Source organism: Pleuronectes platessa, chromosome 20 (assembly GCF_947347685.1).
Source record: "Pleuronectes platessa chromosome 20, fPlePla1.1, whole genome shotgun sequence".
NCBI classification, from domain to species: Eukaryota; Metazoa; Chordata; class Actinopteri; order Pleuronectiformes; family Pleuronectidae; genus Pleuronectes; species Pleuronectes platessa.
In genome coordinates, this window is record NC_070645.1 from 12,388,726 (window position 1) to 12,415,898 (window position 27,173).

General features: G+C 42.4%; 1 protein-coding gene across 1 annotated transcript in view; it reads left to right on the plus strand.

Annotated features, from left to right (window-relative positions):
- The window catches only part of ofcc1 (orofacial cleft 1 candidate 1), a 56,073-nt gene extending 29,757 nt beyond the window's left edge, over window positions 1-26,316 (plus strand). Inside the window, exons 15-20 of the mRNA XM_053413062.1 lie at window positions 926-999; window positions 2,755-2,900; window positions 16,631-16,885; window positions 19,226-19,478; window positions 19,915-20,078; window positions 26,136-26,316. Coding sequence (XP_053269037.1) covers window positions 926-999; window positions 2,755-2,900; window positions 16,631-16,885; window positions 19,226-19,478; window positions 19,915-20,078; window positions 26,136-26,316 — 1,073 coding nt within the window. The remainder of the gene's footprint in view (window positions 1-925; window positions 1,000-2,754; window positions 2,901-16,630; window positions 16,886-19,225; window positions 19,479-19,914; window positions 20,079-26,135) is intronic.
- Window positions 26,317-27,173: the final 857 nt, after the last annotated feature.

A 27,173-nucleotide genomic window follows, 5' to 3' on the forward strand; every position in this document is an offset into this window, starting at 1 on the left:
AGGTTTTCACATGTATCAAGCTAAGGTTTACTTAATTACAACCTCCAGGCGACGCAGGAACCCTTTTTTAAATTCTGCGAATGTTAATATGCTAAATAATGCAGATCTCTGACTCGTCAAGCATGAGACACACATCTGGCCGCTTACCATTTAAATTACAGCAAAATAAGAAAAAAGTGAGACAGATAGAGAGGGGGGGGGGGGTTTGGGGGGGAAGAAAAATAGGGTGAGGATTAAACAAAAAAACACTTCAAAAGTAATTTTCCAAAGCAGAGAAGAATGGGTAAATGTATGACAACCAGATTTAATTTATTTTTTCATTTTTAATCATTTCAAATTGCGTACATTAAAGGGTTGAGGCTGGGAAGGCTCACCTCTGAGATACAGGGGTTGACTCTGCAGTGGGGGATCCATACGTTTACACTACTACCTCTCTATGGACAAAGTAAAACCAGATTTTTATAAAATCATTTTTAGTTTCCGGATTCATCTTCAATTCCTGTTTCAGAACAGAAGAACAGACACATGCTAGAATATTTGCTTTCCTAGTACACAACATGATTTTAAGTTCTTTTTAATTAAAAAAATCTTGATTTTTTGTTTTTTATATTTTGCTAAATTAAGTGTAAGTATATTATTCAAAGTAATTATGTTATGTCCATATTACAAAATGTCTTTCCATCCAATTTATGGTTATTTATGTTTTTTATGGTTATTGTGGTTTATCCTTTATTTTATCGTTTGCACACAAGGTCAGATGTTTGAATACAAATATTACTCAACCACTCCTGATCCTCTTCATAATAACCAGATGTGGTTATTGAATGAAAAAAAACCTTTCTGCCTTCCAGCACACTCACTGCTCATCACTTCTCGTTTGTTCTGTATTTTTTGGGGGACGCAGGAAAGAATTCCTCATCCGGAGCCATTTCTGGGAACACAGGCGAGAAGGGGGATCCGTGCGGCAGGGTGAGAGCAGAGGGCGGAATCCACCACAAGGTAACACTGTCATTTAAGGGGAAGCGCTCCCGCCCTCGTAATAGCGCTTTCACCCTCTTCCCCTCTGGAGCCCCCCCGCCGCCCTGCGCGCACACCTCCCTGGCTTATTATCTAAGATTTGTCAAAATACATTTCACACTAACAGGTACTTTTCAGGCCTTCAAAGCCCGTTTTGATGTGCTTGTCAAGCCAAAGCAGCTCAAATTCTATGAAATCCGCGATGCCAGCAGGCCCCTCTCTCTCTTCAGTCACCCGGAACACGCCTCTTCCTGTGCTACAGACGACTTAAGCTAAATTAATCAAAGCCTGCGTGTTACCTGCCGTACTTTGAAGTAGTTAGTGCGGAATGACTCGGTGTGCAGATCTGACATATCGCTGCCTCCTCGCCTGCCCCTGCCTTTGTCCTTCCTCCCTGGCCTTTTGTTGTGGTGTGGCTACCGGCAGCAGCAAATCTTACACACACACACACACACACAGACACACACTCCTTCCCTCCAAGTCTTTATTCCCACTAACCTCCTACTACTGATGTACGAGGCTCTTCAGACCGCCATTAATCAGCGATGTCCTGTTAAATAAATGAGTTTGTTGATATGAGCTTTTATTTCTCTGCAGCCCCTGTAGACCGTGGGTTTTTTCTCTCCTCGTGGCCCTATCTTTTAAACCTTGCTAAATCTGTCAAATGTCGTGGCGTGGAACCCAGTTGTCTAATGATTAAGTGGTGTGATCTCCAACCTGCCCCAGCCTGGGAGTGCTAGGGATCAGATTTCAACCCTTCAACCTGCAGTGCAGGCCTAATTAAAATGAATTTTCTCCAGGCGACCACTTTGCCCACAGGGCAGGAATCCAGCTCTATACAGAATCTGTTCTTAAGGTATTGCATTAAATTTATTGTGGGGAGACACCAGAGAACTTTGCGGTTTATATATCTCGGGCATTTTTTCTCTCCTGCCTTCTCTCCCCTTTCCTTTCCACCTTTTTATTGTGATCATCACTCTGGAATCCAAGCTTTGCTTTGGCAAAGATTGCCCTATGAAAACTGATGGAGCCTTTATGGAGCCCTGCCCATTTACTACTTCTGAGGCCTAGTTTATCTCCGAGAGAGGAGAGAGAGAGAGAGGGGAGGAGGAGGAGAGGAAAAGATGAAGAAAAAAACAAACTAAATGAGAGAATTAGAGTTGGAGTGAGACAGGGGTGGAAGAAAGAGAGAGGTTGCTTATTCCAACTGTGGATCTCTTTAACATACATCAGTGAGTATTTCACAACTTCAAGCAGAAAGGCACTAAGCCCACCCAAGGGCAACACAGGCAGGACTGACAGGGCCAGGGAAAGCAAGCCGTTAACATGTTGGCGGCTTAACAAATAATATCTGCTCCCAAGTACCTCGGTGAAATATTTAAAACCCCACTTCCTAACTCCATTCGACTGTGTTTATAACGATGACAGTAAACGACTTGTGTGTGTGTGTGTGGGGGGGGAAACAGTGCCAGCTGCTCAAATATCACATATTTAACGCCACCGTCACTGTACACACATTTCCCAAATGAACTCAGCTTGAATGATGGCGTGCCGTATGTGATTCCGCCGTCATCCTTGTCTCGTGTCAATTGAGGCGCGGCTGAGATATAGGAGAGGCTCCAAAGTGTCACTGTCACCGTGTGCATCCCCCAAGATAAATTCCGAGGCCCGTTTCCTGCTTTGATTACAAATGACATCCGCATGTGTTTCCCCCCCCCCGATTTCTGCCCTTCACAGAAGAAGCCAATCAAGAAGACAAATAGCTGCGGCCCCAGCGTGAGCAGCGGCAGCGCGCCGCCTCGGCAGGCAGGCAAACAGAGGATGCGGCATTCGGTGGAGAACCTCTCCACGGAGGAGATGGAGGAGTATACATTCTCCCTACAGTAAGTCTCACCACTCATTATCCCGGCCTCAGCCTCGCTACACTGGGAACACGAGGAGAAAAAAACAGAAACACGGGCGACAACTGGTTCCTGTGCCTCTCAGACAGTGATGTGCGTGGCATCAGCCAGACAGACGCTGACAACACAATGTGCCCAGAACACGTCACCAGCCGATAGAGATGCACCCGTCACACAGCGTTCAGGGGAAATCTGGATTGATTCAGCTCGAGCTTTAAACTTATAGTGTTGATATGTTAGACTGAAAAGTCCCAGGCAAGGTCGGCCAAGCCTCTCGGCCTCGTCTAAACTAAAAAGTTAAGTCAAACAAAGACACAATTTGTAGGAAAGTCAATCAAATCTTTAGTCTATAATTCTTTGGTAATTAAAAAAAGTTACTCTCTGGTTTAGCCACTTGATCTGCATTTGTATTAATATAGACTTAAATGTCTATAACACATTTAAAAAAAAAAGGGGATTTTAATTTAATTTTGTAGTTCTAAAAAGGACATTATTCTATTAAGAGGTTAAATCATATTCAAACTAATTAGTTTTGTCACAATATTGAATTTGAAGCCAAACCAAACTCATGCTGTAACCATGTGTTTCAGTTGTTTCTTTCTCTGCACAACAAAACTCTAAAAGGAAGCAGGTTTGTTAATTTTTTCTTTTCCCCCCTTTTCATCGTGGCTCACAGCATTTGATTTTAATGAGAAAACAGGGACGTATGAAATATAAACAGAGGATTCTATACACCTTGGCTCAAATTTGTTAAAAGCATTAAAAAGAGCAACAGTATGTGTGTCTCCCCCGTTTGGAGCGTGGAAATAAAATAGGCTGAGAGCAAAATTGCTTATTTCAACAAAAAAAAAAGGGAAGAAAGTCACAGGTTTGTTTTTATTTGGAAGTCAACTAAATTAAGGAGGAGGGGACTGGCCACACACACACATACTACACAGGGGGAGGGTGTGTGTGTGAGAGAGAGAGAGAGAGAGAGAGAGAGAGAGAGAGAGAGAGAGAGAGAGAGAGAGAGCTCCCCGGAGACTTAAAAAGAACCCATGTTTCCTCATTTCTGGGAGTTGGTAATTTATAGCTGCTGGTCACATATTAAACAAGATCAGAGACTACTCCCTGACATCTTCTGAACATACTTGGGGAATTCAAATGATTACCAGCGTATCCTGCCAATAACTGACGACACAGGGACTATCTGGAGGGGAGGCGAATAGGAATACAAAAAAAGAAAGAGAGAATGAACACAGAGCCCCATGCAGGCTGCGCACAAAAGGGACACAATTAAATGGTTTTCACGATTATTCATACTGCTGCTTCTTTCTTTTTTCTTTTTTTTTTACTTCTGAGCAGTCGTCGGGTTCAGTGAGACGAGAGGTTTCTGTCAGTTTCAGGTTGTGAGGATTGCTCGGAGTCAGAGACCCTGCTACCGACTGCATCCGTCTAAGCACACACGTAGCAGCATCTCCGAGATGAAGGCTAAATGCTTCTATGCCCTCACCTAATCGGAAAGAGGAATTGTTAGAGAGATATGGTTCAACAATTAAGACCCTCACCCATCTCGCCCACTGTTGTGTGTGTGTGTGTGTGTGACTTCCTTCTGGGCTCTTCTGGGTATTTATAGAGCTCTCTTTGTGTTTGGGTTGCATCTGTGCACGTGCTTGACTGTGTGTGTGTGTGTGTGTGTGTGTGTCTGTGGAATGACTATTCATACTGCAGTGATTGGGGGATATTACTGCCATCTATTGAGCCACCGGAGACTGAGCTCATTGAGATTTTTACGGGGTGCTCCGACACAAACGTGCAAATCAGATGCTCGTGCATTATTGAGCAAGCGCTCAGGAGCAGAGAGATTTGGTGGGGATCGTCAGGGACTCGTGCAAAAGCCTCATCTAATGCACGTTCACCTTCGAGGGCACTTTACTCACCCTGTCAAATAAATGCACAGGAATGTATCGGAGAGGTGTTGCAGAGGTTATGAGATGTGTAAATGTCAGGCTGAGTACAGAACATACTTGTAATATTTACATTTCAGGCTGTGGCAGCAGGTGGGATTTGACAACTTCAGTGGACTGAATTTAGATGATGGTATTGTTTGAGGTCGGGCCAATGTCAATATACCCTCTGCATGAATGAATCTAATGAAGATATCACTCACACAACAGTTTGCACAAGTCATGTAAAACCTTCCATTTTAAAACAGTAGGTAAAGAAAAGTCCAACTTTCTGAAAATACTACAGTGTGTTCAGGGTAATATTGTTATTATAACTACATTTTATTTATAAAGTGTTTTTATATAAACAATTTTTGAACGGGCCAGAATCAACATCCATTCATGACCATGATTTTTTGTAATTAGTATGTTTACTTAAATTTTTCCTTTTGAACTTTTTCATCCACAACTTCAGAAGATCTAAAAATACATAGCACCTGGTATGTTTGGTATCATTATAGTTGCAAACCATTTAAACATTTAAAACCCAACATACCTTTAACTGCAGGTATTGACAACTGCGAGTACACTTTCTGTAAATTAAAAAAGATCATGAAAACACGCCAGGGATGATTCTTCTCCTTCTTCTTTTTTTTTTCTCTCGCTCTGTTCTTTTTCCTTTTCTCACAGAGTTCCAATGCTGCTGCCGTCTGTTTGAACACGCATGAAAGTCTCTCGCCGACCCACCAGCTTATTTGATGTCTATGTAATCTTAACCACCTTTTTATTTTTTTTTTCTCACAGAGCTGCGCCGAGCTAAAATCAAAGCACCTGATTCAATACGGCTGTTGTAATTCGATAGGGCCAATTTAATGCTTTCGGAATCGCGTGGCAACTTCCAGCAAAGGTAAACACGCTCAAACTGAATTAATTTTACACTAAAGATGGGGACTTTAGGCGATGAGTTACTGTTACTAACTTGCATTTGCGCATTTATCACAGAGAGAATTGTTTTTCCCAAAGCGCAGCTCGTCACGTGAGCTGTGCCACTTCCTGTCTGGGATGTTCTGTGCGTCCTGGATCCTCGTCAATCAGCCCCGGCGCTGCGTCCCATCAATGTCACCTAAGTATCTTCTCCTCGTCTGATTTTGAAAGAGAGAAAAACTGTTTTAATCAAAGTCATTCTCACACGGCAATTAGACCTAATTAGTGCAATTATCAAGATTCTAATTACATCGAAATATACCCCCTAAATCTCATATCAATTATACTATGTTTGACTTGTCCTGGTCGGGAGACATGACGGGAGCGGGAGAGGGAGAGACAGAGTTGAGACAAAGCGTTGCGGGGGGGGGGGGGGGGGGGAGTAAGAAGAAGAAGAAGAGTGTATCCTGATCGTCCTCAGGAGGCCGAGTCGCAGCAGAACTGACTCCATCTGTCCCCGAAGCTTTTTACTCCTGAAGACTGGTCGGGCCACGTGGGGATTCACGTCACTTAACCTTTTACTCATTTGTTTCACATTCAGAACCACTTTGTTATTGATTATGATGTGATATGTGATTAGTTACATCCTGGTGACGAGGCGAGTGATGTGTCAAAACAAACAGCACGACTCCTGAGTGTGGATTGAGGCTGTAGATGGAAAGTGTTATCACCTCTATTGAAATCAGGCCCCGAACATGGACGTGGAAGCATTGTAGACAAACACAAACAAGCACAGACACGCACAGTATGTTGATGTAGTGGTGCAGTGTGGCAGTGGAGGTGCACCGGCAAAACACACACACACACACACACACAGACACACACACACAGACACGCGCACAGCCTGTTCTTGCTGCGGAGTCAGTGGGAACACACTGACCTAATTTCCCCCAGTTAGCTCGCCTCGTTGGGGACCAACGTTCCTCTGCACCCATTTCCCCCAGCCAAGCCTATCAGAGCACTCACCCACTGTGTGTGCCTCTGTGTCTCTCCATCTCTCTGTGCCCTCCATCTGTTTCCTTTCTGTGTACATGCTCAAGTAAGATTAGCAGGAGAATGTACAGTTGTGTCGTTCGAGGCGGCTCATCTGCACCGGTCTATACGCCGCTAATTGCAGAGGATCATCTGGATAATGCATTGATACCGAGCACCCCCGCAGTGTCGTTCTCCTGCTAAAGAGGAGACTGTCGGGGAGAGAAAGAGAGATCGGCCCTGCAGAAAAGAAAAGACAGAGAGAGAGCGAGAGAGAGAGAGAGAGAGAGAGAAAAGCACCTGAAATAACAGCTAGTTCCAGGCTGTCAATCCCCTGCACACTGCGGCTCCGAATCACAACTCAGAGCAAGGGTCAATCAATTCTGATGTAATGCTGGTAGGAGAGGTGGGTGGAGATGGCAGCGCTGGTCACCCCGTGGTCTCCAGCGCCTTCCAGGCCTCTCTTCCTGTTCGGAGGGAGAAGGAATGTGTCTGCGTGCGTGCATGCGTCAGTGCGTGCACGTGTGAAAGAGAGGCCCCTGGCTACCGCAGCCGAGTGCACATGTTAGGGTTTTGTGCGGCCAGACGCGCCCTAGGTCACTTTGGATCTCACACACACATACACAGACACACACACACACACACACATGCACAATCAACGTGTTGCTTCCTTTATGGAAATCAGAGCTGTCAGCTCCCTGACAGGCTAACGTTGCAATATGACTGGTTAATCTGCGGTGATGTGGCTGTCACTCAGAGCTGACTGCGGTCCCATTGGTGGTCTGGGTCAAATGAATGTCTTTCCCACCCCAATGTGTCGTTAGAGAGGGGGAGGTTCAGATCGAGGAGGGGGGGAAAAAGGAACAGGAACTCTGTGTGGGAACATATAACTGATCCGTGCACGAGAGAGTGTGAGTGTGTTTGTGTGTGTGTGTGTGTGTGTGTGCGAGAGACAGAGTGAGGCCAGAGGTGCCGCTTCCCTCTCGCTCCTCTTTTTTCATCCGTAATCACTGTGACATAAACATCTGAAAAAGACGACAAAAGTCAACAAACAACTGCCTGAGAATTCAAAAGTCGCTCTTTACATGCAGATACATATTAGCTAATGCACTGTAGTACAAACATCCACTAATGCACCGTGCCCTGTGCAAATAAATAGGAACCTTTAGGAAAACATCCCTGACGGACGGCTCTAATAATACCACACCGACGAGATGTAGATGTCGATGTAATCACGATCTGATGGGCGGTGCAATGTTTGTGTGTAAATGACTTTGATGTGATCCACAGTGCACTTTTATTGCTGTGGCCATGACACAAAGGGAAGTGCTTATTTCAACAGGACGAAGTTGTAAACATATCCAAACTGTGACAGACTGCAGTGTCTGTTCCCTTGTCCTGTTTTAAAGCTCTGGAGAGACTTCAGAATTATTCCGTGTCATGAGTGAGTCCTCGAACCGTTTTTTAATGTTTGTGTGCTGGACGCTGTGTGCAGAGCTCTTTGTGAACACTCTTTGGTGCAGAAGGAAGTTTGAAGATTTTAAAGTCAATGTTTTTCCCAAAATGAAGCTGTATTTGCTTCATGACTGTCGGTGTCTGTGGTTTAAATATAAGTTTGAATGGTTTACTGCTGTTCAGTTTGCAACTCTTCAAAATAACAGCTCTGTAATTTAGCTTGATATGAGACATTGCAGCCACAAAAGAAACATGCTGTTACTTTGAAGAGTCATTGCTAAAGAGGAAGTGATTAAATGACTGTTACCATATAGACTGACAGCTCCCTTGAATGTCTGTGTCTGTCCGATTGGGGGAAATGACCCCCCCGAATAATTCAAATGATTTGGCGGCGATTTAGACCTGCAGATTGACAGTCAGGCACACTTAACTCTAATTATAAATTATATTAAATGATATTGAACATATCTTTAATATTCCTACCTCTTATAATATCCAGGACAAGTGACGTACATGGTAATTTAGGTTGTTGTGATACAACTTCCAGGGCCTCAAACACTGTTGTTGATGAAAGTTTGAATCTGAAACGTGAGTTATAATACACTACGAATACAGGAAAGCAATGTCATAGATGAATTTTATCTGAGTACAGCGTTCAGAATATGTTATTGCCTAATGGACAGTGGTTCTTCCTGTTTCAGGCCCATTGTATTCTGCACTGACTGGCAGAAGAGAAAAAGAGAAAGATTCCAGTTGTTCTCTGCACGGAAAAAAGTTTTTGTACCTTGCTTCTTTTATTTTATGTCCATCACTCGCTTAATTGCTCTCTATAGCTCGTCTCTTTGGCTCATAATTACTCCCTCTCCTCCCTCCTGTTAATTCTGTCTTATCGCACTTTCCCTGCGTTTAATTTCCTCCATCTTTCTCCTTCCATCCCCTCCTCATTCTCCCTGCGTCTCTATCTCTCTGGTGACAATGTCCTGCAGTAATGAGGCAAGGTCAGAGAAGTGAAATCCATTTAAATACTGATGCAACTCTCCGGAGGCCCGTGCTCGGCAGCCTCTGCAGCTCTCCTCCCTCTACGCCTCACCCAAATTGATGAATTGATACATTTCAAGTTACATTACAAGTTTACTTGCACCATATTGTCTGTGTTTTTCCCTTAATTCCCTGAAAAGAAAGTTTATAGAGTAGAAAAACAACCTGTTCTCTCCTGTAAAGACCTATTGTGGTTGGAGAAAGCGAGTGCCTGGGAAGTCCCTGTGTGTTTGCCGATCCCAGGTGCATGTGCATTTGAAATGTTTCCACCCTGGTTTATGGTGCACCAAGGGACCTGCCATTTCCATGTTTTAATCGCCTCTTGTGCTCAGTCGGGCGCGCCATAAAAAACACCACATGTTGCACGGCAGTGAAACGGCTACCTCATATATGCAGGCAAACTACTCCAAGGTGTGCGAGGAGGCCAGAACTTGTATTTATTTGTTTATTTATATTTTATTGCAGGAGGGATTTGTTTGGCCGGTGCAATGCTGGACCGTCGCTCATCGAATTATTGTTCTGGAATGGTGCTTTGGCCGGTAGATTCAGAGGCCTGCCAGCGAAACAGGGATATAATTGGAGAAATAGCCACATCAATATGAAAATGATCTTGTCATAGTGTAGTATTACAGTTTAGTGTTAACTTTTTCTGCTTGTTCAAATAGATAGAGGCAGGTCTTGTTGCACCACACTTAAAATCGTTCATGTGTTTATAGTGTGTTAAAGGGATAAATCAACATCGTCACTTTCTGAGGGTCTGATTAGAAAACCTAGAAGATCCTCACCTTGGTGCAGTAAATGTAAAGTCACTGTCAGCAGCTGATTAGTTAGACATGGAATGACATATTATAGTTTTTACACAGCAGGGGGGCATGTATTATTTTATTGTATCAGTGTTAAAGAAATGATAACTGATCAGTTTGATGGTCCAGCCTCCATCCATCATCTTATCTCATCTATCTAATAACTCTACAAACATCTGTCTGTCTGTCTGTCTGTCTGTCTGTCTGTCTGTTTATCTGTCTGTCTGTCTGTATGTATGTATATGTGTCTGTCTGTCTGTCTGTCTCTCTGTTTATCTGTCTGTCTGTCTGTCTGTCTGTCTGTCTGTCTGTTTATCTGTCTGTCTGTCTGTCTGTCTGTCCGTATGTCTGTTTATCTGTCTGTCTGTCTGTCTGTCTGTCTGTCTGTCTGTCTGTTTATCTGTCTGTCTGTCTGTTTATCTGTCTGTCTGTCTGTCCGTATGTCTGTCTGTCTGTCTGTCTGTCTGTCTGTCTGTCTGTTTATCTGTCTGTCTGTCTGTTTATCTGTCTGTCTGTCTGTCTGTATGTATGTGTGTCTGTCTGTCTGTCTGTCTGTCTGTGTCTCTCTCTGTTTATCTGTCTGTCTGTCTGTATGTATGTGTGTCTGTGTGTGTGTCTGTGTGTCTGTCTGTCTGTCTGTCGGTCTGTCTGTCTGTCTGTCTGTCTGTCTGTGTGTGGCCTGCTTATCTTGAGAACTGTTCATCTTGTTAGCTTCACATTTGGCAAGTGTATTATTAAGGGCCCAAAGGAAGTTCAGTTTCCGATTTGGACAAATTCAAATCTGAATAATCACTTATAATAATAATGACTCATCAACATATAGATCCTGTGGTCTATCATGACAAGAACACGTTGACTACAACTGATTCTCCAGTTCTGCAGACTGAGTTTATCTCCACCGATCTTTGAATAAAAAGGTGAACAACTCTTTTTGCAGCAGCAGGTTGAGAACAGGCTCTGCATTAGGCCCATGTACCATTACTCACCTTAATGTTTCTTAGCAATCTGCACCTTCCTCTTTCCTTAAATCTTTTATCTACAGTCAAAAATCCACTTCTATCAGGTTGAGGCTCCATGCAACCATTGCATCTCACGCACTTGAGGCCTCCTCCGCCCTGTGCTTGCCTGTACGTGAGAACCTCTCTCGCATTGTAAAAACCAGCAGCCAACTATTAGTCAAGCATGGATTCCTAATTAAGTGGAACATAGTTTTTTTTCCCCTCCACCTCTGATTATGCTTTCCTCCACTTCCCTGTCGGCAAATAATTCTGATCATTTTGGCCGTGCATCGTTATACTATTTTAATTACATGGTGATGGACTCTCGCTTTGCAGCTGAGTCACACTTCCATAATTCTCTTTTAACTACACCCCAAATACCTGCCACCGTACTCCCATACTGTCAATGAAACTCAAGTTTATGTGTGTTCTTGCTTTGCCAGGGTCTCTCCGTAAACAACGAGGGGCTATAAAGCCCTCAAACGGTGAAGTAATTGCTCTTGGAACAACTAAGATTTAGAAAAGAAACAAGAGAGAGAGTAAAAGTTAGTGCACAATGATGACATTTTGGAGGAAAGTGGGAAGAAAACTTCTTACAAGTGGGATTTAAAACCTACAATGTATTCTGAAAGCAGGCGAGGAGCACTGCTCTGTTCAACCTGTTGACCCGCTACAACATAGACTTACCACTTGTAGAAAACTTGTATCCTGTGTCTGTAAATGTATGGAAATGCATACACACAAGCAATCACCGCACCGGACGTGACACTGAGACATAAGCTATGTAAGCACACAAATATTCATGGCAACGACTCTACACACTGGTTATGGTAGAATGCTAGATTTGGTAATTGTGAGCAGGTCTGTAAAGGTCAATCGCTCTGTGCACGTGAACATGTGTGTGTTCATGCGTCAGGGCACTGGATTCATGTGGAGCATCTTATTGCTTCATCACAAATGGCTTCACAGGATCAAATATAACTGTCTGTAGATTGACCCTTGAGGTAACTAGTAAAAAAAACTAATCCTGATTAGTGCATATGTCATTATAATGGTGGTATTCTCCCTTTTATATCAACATAAACCTCCATTGTCTAAATAATCAGTTTTAACTCCCATGCAGAATCTCATCTGTGATTAAATTACTTAAATGAATGTGTGAATCATGAATGGCATCATCCAAGACACCCTGTAAACTACTGAAACAGAAAAGCTTTGGTTTGAGAGCTGGATATTTTTCACCAGATGTTTGTTATTGGGTTGGTTTGATGGACAATCCAAGAGAGAACAACATGACAGCTCCCTTGATGCATGGAACAGTAGAGGTCATTACATTACATGTCATTTGGATTAAGCTTTTGTCCAAAGCGACTTACAATTAGTACACTCAACATTTATGAGTTGAGTATCTTGGGCAATTGGGCATTCAGATGGGGAAGAGTGGGGTTTGAACCGGCAACCTTCTTGTTGGAGAACGAGCACTCTACCCCCTAGGCCACACCACGGTCTTAAATCCTGCCTCCTCCATGTTAATGGATGGGCCAAACTAAGAACATAAAGTTTGTTCTTAAGTATAGTTTCTGTCATTGTAGGTATTTCCTATCACACGAAAACTTCTAATCTTTTTCTTTCTTTTTTTTTTAATTAGCATTACAATTCGAAAGTTGTTTTTAGATCAGGAGAATTTTTTTTAATTGTTCAAGTTACAAAGTTTCACCCAAAGTGCTTTGACTTGACTTAATAACACCTCAGACGGGAAATGGCTGCACAACCCACAGAAGACAGATGACAAATGCCGCCATAATCCCAAAAAACAAACCCATTATCAGCACTCATCCAAAATATGACGTGTAAACTAAGCTGCAGTATCTTCACCTCCATCTCTCGACACCTGAGATAATCAAACTTGCGTAATCACCACAGTGCTCGTGCATCTGGGCCACGAAGGGAAACAATCACTTTATCTGTCAATCTTTTAAGTCTAGTTTCACACTGTAGGTTTTTTCGTTTTTCTCTTTTCTTTCTCCTTTTCCCCAACAGCAAGCCATTCTTCAACTATGTGAGGGGAAACGATGTGTGTTTTTTTTTTGGTACATATATAAACAATGCCGGTGGCCCAAATAAGAAAGTGACAGAAAATAATCCTCTAAATAAAAAGGGATAAGTCCAATACTTAAAGTGGCCTCAGACTGGAGGGTTTAAGCCATTAGGGCTGCGTGGAGGGATTCAGGGAGTTACCTTCACTCTCCTCGGCCCCGGAGCCTTCTCACACTAAATCTGCTATTTAAAATGTAGCACCCCACAGTACCCCCCCTCCCCCGGCCCCCTGCATCTCTCATTACCCATGCCATCTTAAAGGTTTAATACTGATCTGTACTTGCTGTTTCACTTGGTGCTATTTTTAACGGCGCAGCTATTTGTTTGTCATGGCGTGAGACACACAGGGAAACAGTCTGGGGGGAAACCAGTCCAGGATGATGGTTCTTGCTCCAATGGCTGACAGATACACGCGAGTTAAATCTGATTTACAGGCCTTGGCACGGTCGGGAAAGGTTTAGAGAGGATGATGAGTCCTTTTTGCAATGTGCTTTGATGACATGGGAATGAGCAACAAACATATCACAACTGGGATAATGAGGAAGCAGCAATTCTGGCCTGGATTTCACAAAAATCACATGAACTTCAGTTAAAACCCAGTATTATGTGCCAATGCATGCCCGTTGAAATGGTTGGTTTAATCTCCGGGCCGCTATGCCACATGCTATCAGTCGAGGCTGAGACGAGCTGTGATATTGGAATGAAATATCCTCCGTTCCTGCAAGATAAAGAGCCCACACCTCCACCCCCTGCCTTCCCCTCTTCTTTCCTGCGCCGTACCTTTGTAATTGGAGGTGCCATAATGAAATCAAATCAGTGGCGATAACAGATTTCACATCATGTTACTTCGGAAGAGGCCACCAACATGGAGAAATCTAAAAATATTCCTCTTTCATGCATCGTCAATATCTTCATTACATGAGAGATGGGCATCAGGTTGCATTTGCTGTTTTCTCTTAATGCCACTTGACAGGGCAGCATCTTGCCTGCGTCTGCGACACACTGCAAGCTTTTTGCCTACTCTGTAATTCCACTTTTGCAGACGTGTGAGCAGCAGTTTTTCATCACACAATGAATCAAGTCGTGATGAAGCTTAGAACAGAGCGGACATACCTTGGTCACAATCATAACAAAGAAGCAGAAGGATGTTTGTAGATAATCATCGCTCAAAGAAACTTGACGCTGGAACTATCTCCTTTTCAATAACACAGCCAAAGGTTTTTTTGTAAAGTATCTCAAGTGCTGTATAGCAGGTTTTCCCCCGAAGTAGCAGTGCAAGACAGTCAGGACACAACGACATGTTGTGATATATTCTGTGGGTCGATAAATGAACCTTCTGGAACTGATGCTATATGAAGCATGACAAAAAAGTGTAAATAAAAACATACATATATCAAGAAGGAGTAGATCCAAAGATCACGATAGCATAACCAACCCGGCTTGAAAACCAAAAGGTATGTGGACACGGATAGACGTAAATAAATAAAAGCTTAATTTAGTGGACTTTAGTTCATTCACTTCACTATTACCCAAAGCTATTTTGAGAAACAAAACAATGCACCTGATGCACCATTACATATTCCATTCCATAGTAAAAATGTATAAATGAATGAATGAATGTAGAAAGAGATAAATAAATGTAGGAATACAGAAATAACATTGTTACTTGTATTTGATTATTCATTTCTGCATTATTTGTTTATTTATCTATTTGTACTCTCATTCATATATTTATGATATTTCATTTTTTTGGAAAACCACTACGTTGGTATTAATACTTATCTTTTTTATGTTGTAATGGCTAAAATATGCTATCTGTAATTTTAGTTTTAAATTGTACTCGATTCATAGAACTATAAAGAAATCCTCAATCCCTAGTTTAGAAACCATTGTCATATATGGCAGATATAAGAAAACTTTATTAGCAGTTTTGTTGATTAACAGTGTTGTGATCACATACTGCTGCTTTATTGAAATTGATTGAAAAGTAGTTTTAAATATTATAAAAAAGACAATTTAACGTGAAATTAAGAATCAACCTGCAATGTTACTCTTGTTATCAGCTTACTGACCTAATGCAGGATATATTGAGAACACATGCAGTTAAAAAACAAGTTGCTTTATTAAAATCTCAACCACACAACTGACCAGTAACTGACTTCTCATCACAGATCTTGATCTCCCTCTGTCTGAGTTTATTTCAGCCGAGCCATGAAAGTGTATCAGTCCGGGTTGACTGTCTGAACTCAGGATGAATCCTCCGAGTTCTCCCACATGCTACCGCTAACACCCTACAGTGCCGTGTGCGCGCAATGAGAAAACTTGACAACTTCAAATAATTGAACACTTCAGAGATTGAGCCCACCTCACAGGGAGAGCAAAGATTATCTCTTTTTGTTTTGTTTTAAATGCAACTGTGGGACTGTTTGTATTCCAGCAGCAATACAAGCAGGGCAGGAGAAAAAAAACACACAAAAAACACAACGCTGCATTTTGATGTAAGTCTAGCCCTAATTATTTGTAGAGAGGAGGAGAAAGCAATACAACTGATTTTTTTTTCCTCTCTGTTTCTATCTTTAGGCAGTGTGTGATTTTCCCTAGATACACACTACAAAGTGAATTCCAACTTTGTTCTGGGACACAGTGGTAAGACACAGGGATGTCCACAGGCAAAGGCCTGAAGTGCCACTCTGTGATTCGCACCATATCTCTACTGTACACACCTATCTTAGCCTTGGTCTAATTACTGTCAGCCAGGGGATAGGGGTCAGCGGGGTCAGCCTTTGTGGACATGTGTAAACAATATCATGCATCCATGTCGGGCCATGCACATTGCAAGTGTACACATGCATTTACTTCACACGTTTTACTGCACAGTACTAGTCATGGGTGTAGTATGTGAATTTTTGGATATTGTAATTTATTTCCTTTTACTCTCCTCTCCTCCTCTGCTCCATCTGTACCCTCCATATGAAAGGGAATAGTTGAGCAGGCCTGACAAAGGGCGGCACAGAGGAGGCAGAGGTGCTGGGGGAAGCCGAGCACTGCTGGAAGGGATTCCTATCTGTGTGTGTGTCTGTGTGTGTGTGTGTAGTACATTTGTGTGCATGTGTGTCAGTTTTAATGCTTCATTTCCCTACCTTTAATGTGGCTCTGATGATGGTAAAAATTCATTTGAATATTTTCCGCGATGCAAAGACTTGCTCTTTAAATCCTCCAATATTTATGTCCGCGAGATCAAGGGCAGCAGCTCAATGCAAATGTTTTTTATTCAAATAATCATTTCTGATGCTGTCGCCCGTGTACAGGAGCTATTTAATCATCCTGTGTGATGGTTGGATGTGTCAGGTATCCACTTGAGTTATATTGTTAATATTACAAGGAAGCAAAACATTAAGTTAAGCTTTGGGTTGTCGATCACGATGCGTCCCCAAAAACAGATCACCAGTGACGGGGCCGGCCTCCCGCCCCCCCCGCCTGTCCGAGCGAGCCCGCCTGGCCCTGCACATGCTGTCCTCCGACCTGGGCCTGCCGTTGCCGGGGCAACAGCAGCCTGGGCGTACGAGCTGGCGCGGCTGCGTTCGGCAGCTCGGCCTCATTATGCTGCTGATGGCTTTGATGTGGTTTGTGAGGCTCTACCTGCATTACTGCAGCCAGTGGCTCTACCTCCAGGCCATAGCAGTTCCTGTCAACAAGTGAGTCTGCTTCCTTTGATATCGCCCTGCACGCACACACACACACACACACACACACACACACACACAAACACGTACACACACACACAAATGCATGTGGACAGGGGGCGCATATGAATGCATGCACAAACATGGAGCAGAACGACCTGTGCATATAGACACCTCTGGAGCATCGGCACTAACATAAATCCCTGCACAATCCCACGTGGAGGACTCATCCATTACAGAGGCCTATAGGTAAATCGCAGATGCACACACACAGAGACACACACACACACACATGCCACATACGGTAGTGGTGAAATGGGATGTGAAGAGGACCAGAGCGGTGGAGAGAACGAGGATGTGCAGTGTGTCTGAGTGTGCGATAGCGAACACACAAAACCCACACACTGGATACATCCAAATCATCGGTTTGGAATCCCCCCATTAACAGTTTAACAAGACTCTCTCGATATTAACAGACCATTGTTGGAGGAGTTTGTTGATTTCGCCGCCCGGCCTTAAGCCCCAACAGGCTACACTATTTGGAAGGAATTTATTGTTATTATTTGGTACACAGCATTGATAATAAATAGCAATAAAATACCACAGATCTGTTAAATCACATTGCAGCACGGCATATGGTGCTGATTTAATTCATCACTATAAAAAGAGCTGGCTGCAAACATGCATGCGGGCAAGGATTTTATTACAATAACATGTGGGGTGCAAACATCACACATTAAATCATGGAAAGTGATAGAGGAAGGCAGAGAGAGAGAGAGAGAGAGAAAAGAAACTGTGTGGCCAAAGGGAAGAAAAAAAAAGGATGAACTGAGGGGGCGGATAGGAAGGTGAAAAAAAAATGAAAACGCAGAAAACAGAGGGGGTCAACGTCGGATGACAAGTTCCACATGTCCGAAGCTGCCGCTCTCCCTCCGAGCATTTCTCTCTCCATGCAGTGGCCGGAGCTGGTGGTGCCCAGTGACAGAGAGAGAGAGGGAGAGAGGGGGAAAGAGGGAGAGAGGGGGAGAGGGGGAGAGAGACCAAGTGACATTAAGAGTAGCTTGTGTGCTGTCAGCCTCCCTCACCTCTTGTTCCTATTTCACCCTCTTTTTTTCTCCTCGGTCTCTTTTAGCCTCTTTCTTCCCTATAATCCGACCTCTGACCCCACTGAAACCTGGGAGTTCTTTTTTTTTTTTTATCTTTGAACATATTGCTTCCAATTGAGTACTCAGAAGTGACCATGTTGACCCGTCACAGGTTGCAGGTGGGTCAGGGTGCATTAGGCTGAAATACACGCAATACTCGGCTGTGATTGGCTATAATTCTCTGGAGGGCCCAGCCTGTCAATAATCTGCATTCATGAAATATAAAGCAACCTCCAGTAGCATGCATTTATCATACATGTCTGCACTCAAACCAATATGAGGATACACAATATTTGACTCTCTGTGGCACTGACACATTGGAGATAGCTATTTTTGTGCTGAAGTCTGTGCTGTGCTGGGAACTGGCCACTGGTTGACGTTTACGCCACCGTGGGTAAGAGAGACATTGAGACAATGCACTCAGTAGTACACATTAACGTCACGTCTCATGGGAAATTCCTTTGCACATCAGTCCAGAGGCCGTTACAGGCAACCGAGAACGTGAGGTCTGATTTTGTAAGTTACGCTACAGTCTATTCAGACATTGGCTGTAAAAAGAAAAGCGATTAATGCATGTAAATCGCCTCCTGTTCTTACATATAGTACCTTTAAGAGATTTGCCTGAGATAAAAAAAAAAAATGGACCTCTACTGTCAGATTAATGGAGAGAATCTGAGGAATGCTCGACTCTTGGAGCAAATCAGATGGAAATTAATGAGCAAAAACTGGACCTTTCCTCTCCCACCACTGGCTTTACCTCCTCGTGACTGATGGCAAGATTAAGAAATTCATGAGGCTTGCTGTGAATGGGGAGCCTGACTTACAATAGCAGGTCTGCAGAAGCAAAGGTGTTTCTACAATTACTTGTAGCGTCTGTCAGTTGGATTTTGTTCCTTTATTTATGCTTTTTACTTGAATTAATATATCTACAGATTATAAAGCTAATAAAATGAGCTTTTAATACATATTACATGGAACCATGTAATCAATGAGGCAGCAGAGACTAGTAAAACAGCCAGTTTTAATGTTCATTGTCATCAGACTAATTAAATATGATTGAATCAAGCACAAACAATGTAACATTGTCTGGGAATTACTGGAACCAGTTGCCCTTGAGCTGCAAAGCATCACAAACGCAAATATACAACACTGGTGCACACAGGCTACACATAAGCACATCACCCGCCTCCATTTCCTCTCCCGCCAGGTTCCAGTTCCACGCACACACCGTGGAGCTTGTGTACCAGAGTTCCTTGCTCCACATCTGGGAGGAGATGGCGATGCTGGTGGTGGGTCCCCTGACCTTGAACGCATTAACGTTCCTGCTGGTTCTGATCAGATGGGGCTGTCAACAGATATTTGGCTCACTCCCTTCCTTCACGTCAAAGTTTATCATGGCTCAGGGAGTGTGGACAGTCCTCGACCCTCTGGCGGTCTTCGCAGTGGACGCCGTCCTTGGGGTAAGTCACTTACAAAAATAGCTCGGACACTTGTGCACTTTAAATAGGAGTTCACTTTATCTTGGCAAAGTGACTTTAAATACAAAAAAAGGGGTGAGGGTGAGACAAGAACTGTGGAAGGGGAGATGGGTGTGTGTTTTTAGTAATAATAATAACTCATTTTCTACTAATTAATAAGAGATTAAACCATTTCTTATATTATTATTTTTAATAGAAGATTGAGATTGAGAGGAGCACCAGCTGAACTGTCTCTCAACAGCTGCTTTCACAAGAATCACGAAGCAAATTATTTGCACATTAAGATTACATATAAAATCATGTTAAAACATGAATAGATGCTAATTTCATGATTTTTAAAATCTTTTCTATATTATGAATGTCCTTCCTCATACACATTTGTATTTTTTGTCTTTTCATTCAATGTCTGTCTCCGCAGCGTCTCACCTACAGCCCGGACACACCAGTGGGGGACGCGGCAAAGCTCTACTGGCACTTTTATCGAGTTGACCAATCGGGTGCAGCCGGGCTGGTCATCACTCTCTTCCTCTACGCGGTCCTTTTCCTGCTCTCCATCACCATTCTCTCCATTTACCTGCTCAGGTGAGACAAACAGGAAGATAATGGCTGACGAGCAAACAGACAGACTGCGGGTCAGTCTCTGGTGTCTCAAATTATTGTTATTTATTCTGATCCCAGGAAATAGACTGCACACATGAATATATAGTGTGGAGTCTTCTTAACCATTCCTTCCCCCACCAGCCGACTACATAAAACTGCAATGAGGCCAAGGTCATAGTCAGTCTCTTCTCTGAATAACAAATTCCAGTAAGAACGCTTCACAATAAGGATCTCTCAAGACACTGCAGACGCTCCAGTCTGCCGGGGTCAAAGGTTACACTGACCCGATGTGAGGTATTACAAAAGGTTAACAGTGATGCAGCAGCTTCACATGCAGCATGTTGCAGTAAATTCTACACCACACTTCTTCCCTTTTTGATCGTAAGAAGCAACAACCACAACCCAACCGGATACACCAGTGGCCTATGAATCCCATCCTGCATAATCTAGCAGTGGCCACGTACAGAGGCGTATTACAGAGTAAAGCTCCGTGACAGGGGTCATAGGTCAAACAGCAGGCACACTTTAGAGCAAACTTCCCAATTGCAGTGAAGAGGAATATACCCAACATGTCGCTAGTCTGCCTTCAGTGCAAGAAGGGAGAAGAAAACCCAATGTCTAAGTCACATATAACATTCAAATCAATTTGGCAAAAACAATGAGCATGGATAAATAAAGTATGGCTAATATGATTACTTCTAATTTAGCAACATCACAATTAATAATGGGCTGATTTCAATACGTAATCTTAAGAAAACCACAATATTTTCAACCAATACTAAAAAACTACTTGATTTCTGGAAAGGAAATAACATCTTTTTTCAGTTCTTTGAATTTTCTTTACCCCCAAAATAGTAATTAAATAAACTTTAATTTCTACCAGACCTTTAGTTGTAACATCATGTTAATGTTTACTGGAACAACTAGAGTAGCATACCTCGCCAAGGGCCAATAGTTTCTTCAAGTCCAATCAAGCTGCACCAAATTTCACACACTCAAAGCTATCAGGTCCTTGAATGTGCCATAATTTTCTTAGTCTGTATTATTCAATGGGAAAATGCTGAAAATGTTGAAAAACATCTAGCAATGTTAAATAAAGTGGAAAGAAATGGATCTGGATCTGCACCAAAATGGGTTCTTCCCTGACTTGCCTTCACAAACAAGTAAACCAGCAAAGTATATATCAGAATATATGACTGTATACTTGTATATAGTAGTAGTACTAAACCTCTTGGTTCAGGTTTTTACAGGTAGACTGGGTTGACTGGGTTTCTTTATCATGTACCATTGCTCTTTGACCTCTGACCCTGAGCTGTGTCGGACCTTCCTGGTGACTCAAAATCAAAACATCGCTTTAGCTGCCAATCTGTGGAATCCTCACCCGGGTGATTTGAATTGACAGTAGGTCTGTAGGGACAGTCTGTCGATGCAGAGGAAGACCATTTCTCCAACACTCTGGGACTCAGCAGCAAACTATTCTCGAGCACCCGCTCAGAAATAAGTCCCTGCGCCCCCGCAGCCTCGTGCCCATTCCACAGCATCCGCCATGTCGTTCCCTTATCTGTCCACAGAGAAGCACAGAACAACAGAAAAACGGAAATGAATGTTAATCCATTTTGATTATGTAGTGGCATGGAATTACTTTTGAGGGTTCGACATCAGCGTCCCACATCTACACACAGACACACACTGAGTTATTAAACACAAAAAAAGCAGAAAAGCGGAAATGCACAAATGCACCACACAGTGGGAACATAGCATTCTCTGCAACTGGTTGGGAAATTGAAAGCGTTTCGAATGCAAAAGTTATATGTGTTTTGATGTAGCGTGAACATGTAGCCCCCTTACATTATCCGATTAGGCTGAATGTTTTGCATGGTTGGTGTCACTGCAGGTTTCATACATAGTGAAATGGACTGCATATACATGGTGGTGAATGCACATACTCTATCTTAATGCGCTGTGTGTTCCACTCATGTCTTGCAGATTAAGGTCAGCCATGCTGAAGCATTTTACTTGCTGGGTCTGTATTGTGATTTAACACCTCAGACAGCAGATTTCAGCAAATGTCTCCACTGAGACATCTGGGGAAAAAACGGAACGTTAATGTGTGAATCTCTTAATTTAAGAAACGCTTTTCGCACACAGTTGAGTCAAACATCGCCTATTTTCTCAGTTTCACAAAAGCCCAGGAGAATGACACTGCAGTGCAATGAGAGGGCAGATTCCTACAAGCACTGTGCTCTACTAATTCAGAATTCTAAGCTTAAAGGTTACCTATTAGTACTTTTCTGGTGTTTCTGGTTTTAATATCCATTAAAATATATATTTGTTTGATTATTGAACCATCTCAGTGTAGTTTTACATTTCTCTTACACTCCCACAGTGTTTTGTGTTGGTTACCCAGTCCTAACTGTTGTTTTAATGCACCATCACAGTACCGGATTGTTGTATACTATTGTTGCTTACTAAATTTACAACTTGGTAAAATGCAGACGGTGATAGAAGACCGAATAGAACCAAAATATCAAATTCAGACTAAAATGCTGGAATCAGTGTGGAGCTATAAACCTGAGAATTAGATCTGGTTCTGATGCAAACCCCTAGATCATGTGATAGTGTTGAGGTGATGTTATTACAACATCCAGGTCATATGCAGGTGGTGGAGCCCACTACTCCTGCCTCTGCCCTACTCTCCAGGGCTGCTAGACCCTCTGGCGTGCCGATACGGTGCCAGTGTGCATCGAGGGCCAACCAGGGGTCAGACATTATGTGTTGCCAGAATCCAACATCACTGGGGACATCGGGATTTGGGTAATCAAGCAGTGGTAGGGAAAGGAAAGACTACAAACTATATGTGAAATAGTCTCTACCTGGGAAGCAGACACTCAGACAAACCATCGAGCAGCTTGTCTGTGTTTAAGAGCTTGGAGTCCGATATCATCCCTCAACCCTGAATAATCAAGCTTCCAGTCCAAATACACTGTCGGCCATAGGAATAATGATTTTGTGTACAAATAGTAAAATGGGAAACTTAAAAGTCTCATTGCTGCAAGATAAAAATAATCCCATGGTCATTAATGAGAGAAATAAAAAAGAATGAACTAAAACTCCAGAGATCATTGTGGAGGCCAAAAAAAATTCAATGGTAGTGTTTGTAATATATTAAATATTTCAGATACAATATATCAATCGAAACGGCAATGTTAAGCTTTTTTAATAAAAGGACAGCAGGTTTTGCACGTGATAGTAAAATGTTGAGGGGTCGGTGATAAATTACTGAATAATGTAACTCTGCATTTATCCAAGGTGTGCCCCCCCCCCACCCCCACCCCCACCCTCATATGAGACACAACTCCATTAAAGGCTCAAACTGTAAGAAAACCCTTATTGAATTAATCAGTTGGAGATTGGCGGCCGAGGAGAGGGTGCCATCTAATTTCCGTAAGCGGGACGCTTATCGGGCTCCCGCTAAATGGACAATATTAAAACAGCAGCTAGTAATAATGACTTCTGCCACTCAACCGCCACTCGGGCTTGTATTGAATGTAGGCCACGAGGCTGAAGCAAGGATGATAATTTTATGGGTTACAGTTTCCTATTGGCTGCAAGGAAGGGGCTCTGACACAGAGCGTGACCTATTTCTAAAAAAAATGCCTCGGGCTATATGTATAGATAGAATGGACTGTTATCCTTTTTTAATTACATTTTAGGAAGTCTTTATTCATTGGCTGCAGAAATACATATCAGTGATGTGTTTATCACCTCTATCCTCTTTGAAGCTTAATAAACAGCAACGCTACATTGATAACGGTGCAGTTCACATCCAAACAATTACAAGGTTAAAAAAAAATAAAAAACTTTAGGTTGCATTCACTTACTACAGGGTTTCTGTATGGAAGATATTCAGTCTATCCTGTGTCTATACAACTAAATGGCAACAGAAAATATGTTTTATAAGAAACATAATGCTGCCTGCAACATATAATTGAATACATTAAACATTTATTGATGACAGCACAGTCTCCACAGAGTGGATGGGGAGTCCAATTATAGGCCTGTGATAGGCAGGGAAAACCCCTGAAGGTTACAGAACGCTTGTCATTCATGTTAAATGTAAATAAGAATATATATATCCTTCCCTAATCTTAACCATGTTCTATAAGTGCCTTAATATACATAAAACTGTTAAATAATTCAGTGGTTACTTCAGTTCTGAACGTTATGATATTCTCAGTGGTAGTAATTATGTAATATAATAAGTCTATATTATGTTTATCATCAATACTGCTGATGCTCTGGGGGTCGTGAGGGGTCTGGAGCCAATCCCAGCTGACATGGGGCTACAGGCGGGGGTGCACCCTAGTCAGTTTGCCAGTGTATTGCAGGACCGACAAACAGAGACAACCATCCACACTGAGATTCACACCCACGCTCAATTTAGAGTCTCCAGTTAATCTAAGCTGCCTGTGAGGTTGAAGGTTCGAACCCAGAACCTTGATACTGGGAGGCCACGGTACCAACCACTGCCATTACATCTCACACAAAACATATTTGCAGTTAAGTTATCTGGAAACATAATTATTAGTAGACACTGTTGTTTCAGTTATAAAAGGTTGTATCTGTATGGAGGTCCATTCAGTACAATAAGCCTTTTACACGGAAGGTAATAGTTTGATAATAATAGTTCAGTTACTCAATGACCATCTCTTACTACTTTTACACTGATTTGTTGCTGTGTAATTAATATTTGTTAGTATGGGATGGATATTGGATGGATATTGCATGTAGCACATTATTTATCATTATTCATTATATGTCACTTTGTTTAAAATGATCTCCTAGTAATTAACAAGAAACTAAATAAAAAAAAATGACTTGACAAATACCAACGGTTTAAATACACAATTTTCAGTATCATTTATTCAATGTATGTTTCTAGCTCACAAACATCCTCCCATGTTGTCTTTTGGGAAATCGTGGTCGTATTCTGTTTGAATGGAATCCATAGGTTTGTGCATGTCGTCATAGCGACCACCTATACTTAAAGGGAAGCGATATATAGGTCTTATCATCCAGGTTCTATCTCACATCTTCAAGCACGTCCTACACAGAGGAAACAAGCCTGCTTTGAAGCGCCCGAGATGCAACAATGCTGAATCTCTCCAAGAGCAAAGCCGCATAAATGAATGAGAAGCACAATCCAAGTGTAGGATGAAAATGAATGCAGTGCTATTCCTGTGTCTGAGGTCAAGATTCTACAAACATCCCTCTCCCAGGAGCGATGGGGAATGATGCTGAGTTCAAAGCTCCGCGCCAGCGTCTTCTGTAAATCCCTGTCTCCTTGATGTTGGTTTTATTTGAGAGTTGATTACCCTCTGACAGGCTAGAATCTCTGTGGAAGGGCACGAGGTCTGCAGGATTTGATGGTCAGCCAAGGCATTTGTTTACAGACATGGTGATTTCTTTTGAGGGGTTGGCTGCGTGCACCCTTGTGTGGCGGAAGAAAAAATAAGACTTTGGTGCTGCGCGCTCATCTGGAGGTAGGAATCGATACGCTCCTCTGCCATGCTGAACGTTTCCCTGTGACTCAGGGTGGTCTCTCCCGACACATCTGCATCCAGCGCGTCTGTTGCGGCTGCCATCTTTGAAGCGCAGGATTAACAGTGAAGAACATCCGAGGATCTGACTCCCACACATTAACACTTGTACGACCACGCAGCTGCAGCAGCCTTACACACACACGTCTGCAGTCGGCATGTGTTGCCAAAGTGCTTCCCCCTCACAGGCCAATTTGTTTGATTCCTTTTTCTCTTTGAAATGCTGCATTAGACTTTTATCATGATACCTGTTCAAAAAAATCACCAACCAATTGTAGAAAGAAACCATCATATTTGACCTAGGGCAAAGATGCATGTTTTTCCTTGCTTTGGCATTTAACCCTATATGATTGTTACATGGAAGGGACAGTGAATCAATATACATCAAAACACTTAATCCTCCTCGCTTCTTTTATTTTCCAAACCCCGCACCTTCCAGATTCCACAACGATGGCCACATGCTGGACATCTTTCAGCGGCTTACAGCCAAAGAGGGGACGTACTTCCTGCCTCAAGATCTGGAGCTGTCCAATCAGGAGCTGAGCTACATTGTCAAGAAGGCAGAGCAGTGGCGTGGCTTCAATGGGGAGAGGCGCAAGGTGAGCGTCTCATTGCATTGAAGCCAGTAGTGATCAATTGAGCTCATCGCTGTTTTGGGAAAAATATAATTTGCAAAAAGATCACTATCAAGTTGATAAGAGGTAAAAGACTCAAGGCAGAAAGCATCAGGCAGGTCAGAGGTCATAGGAAGGATACTTCAACTTCTGGAACGCTGAACTCTAAGTTTTCAAAACTGGCAAAATTGTGAAATGACATAATGCAAGACAAAATGTGAGTTTCAAAATAAAACAGAAGAAATAAAACAAAGCAGAAGAAATACTTAAGGGGAGATGTGACAGATTTCTATCATCGAAAGGTGCTTAGAGAAATTCTTGCACAGAATATTTCAGTGAACTGGGAATTTACCTCAAAGAGGTAAAGGATTAAAATTGCAGAGTTGGCAAATAGCACACACCAGAAGTCCCCTTATTTAACCACATTTAATTCACTAGATCTGGATTTTAATTTGGATGTGCACAATATTGCTTGCACTTTTTTAAAATCAAGATGTTTTGATTCTTCTCATAAAAAAATTGAAAAAAAAGTTGTGAAACATTGTCGCAACATTCAAGAAAGTGAAAAAAAAAATCTTGTATCCACCCCCTGACCCGGATCTGCTCCAAAATGGAATGAATCTTGTATCTTGACCCATATTACAACTTTCCATTAAGTTACATGATAATCTGTCCTGTAGTTTTTGCATAATCCTGCTAGTTAATAGTTAGTACAAGATAATAATCAAAACAAAAGCTTGGTTAACAGGTTGTCTGATGAATCTGTGGAAACATATTTCAGACTTTTAAAATTTTAAAGCGATTCAATCATAGCGATATATACGTACACATGTTATACTGGGAATCATCTTAATGTGGACGAC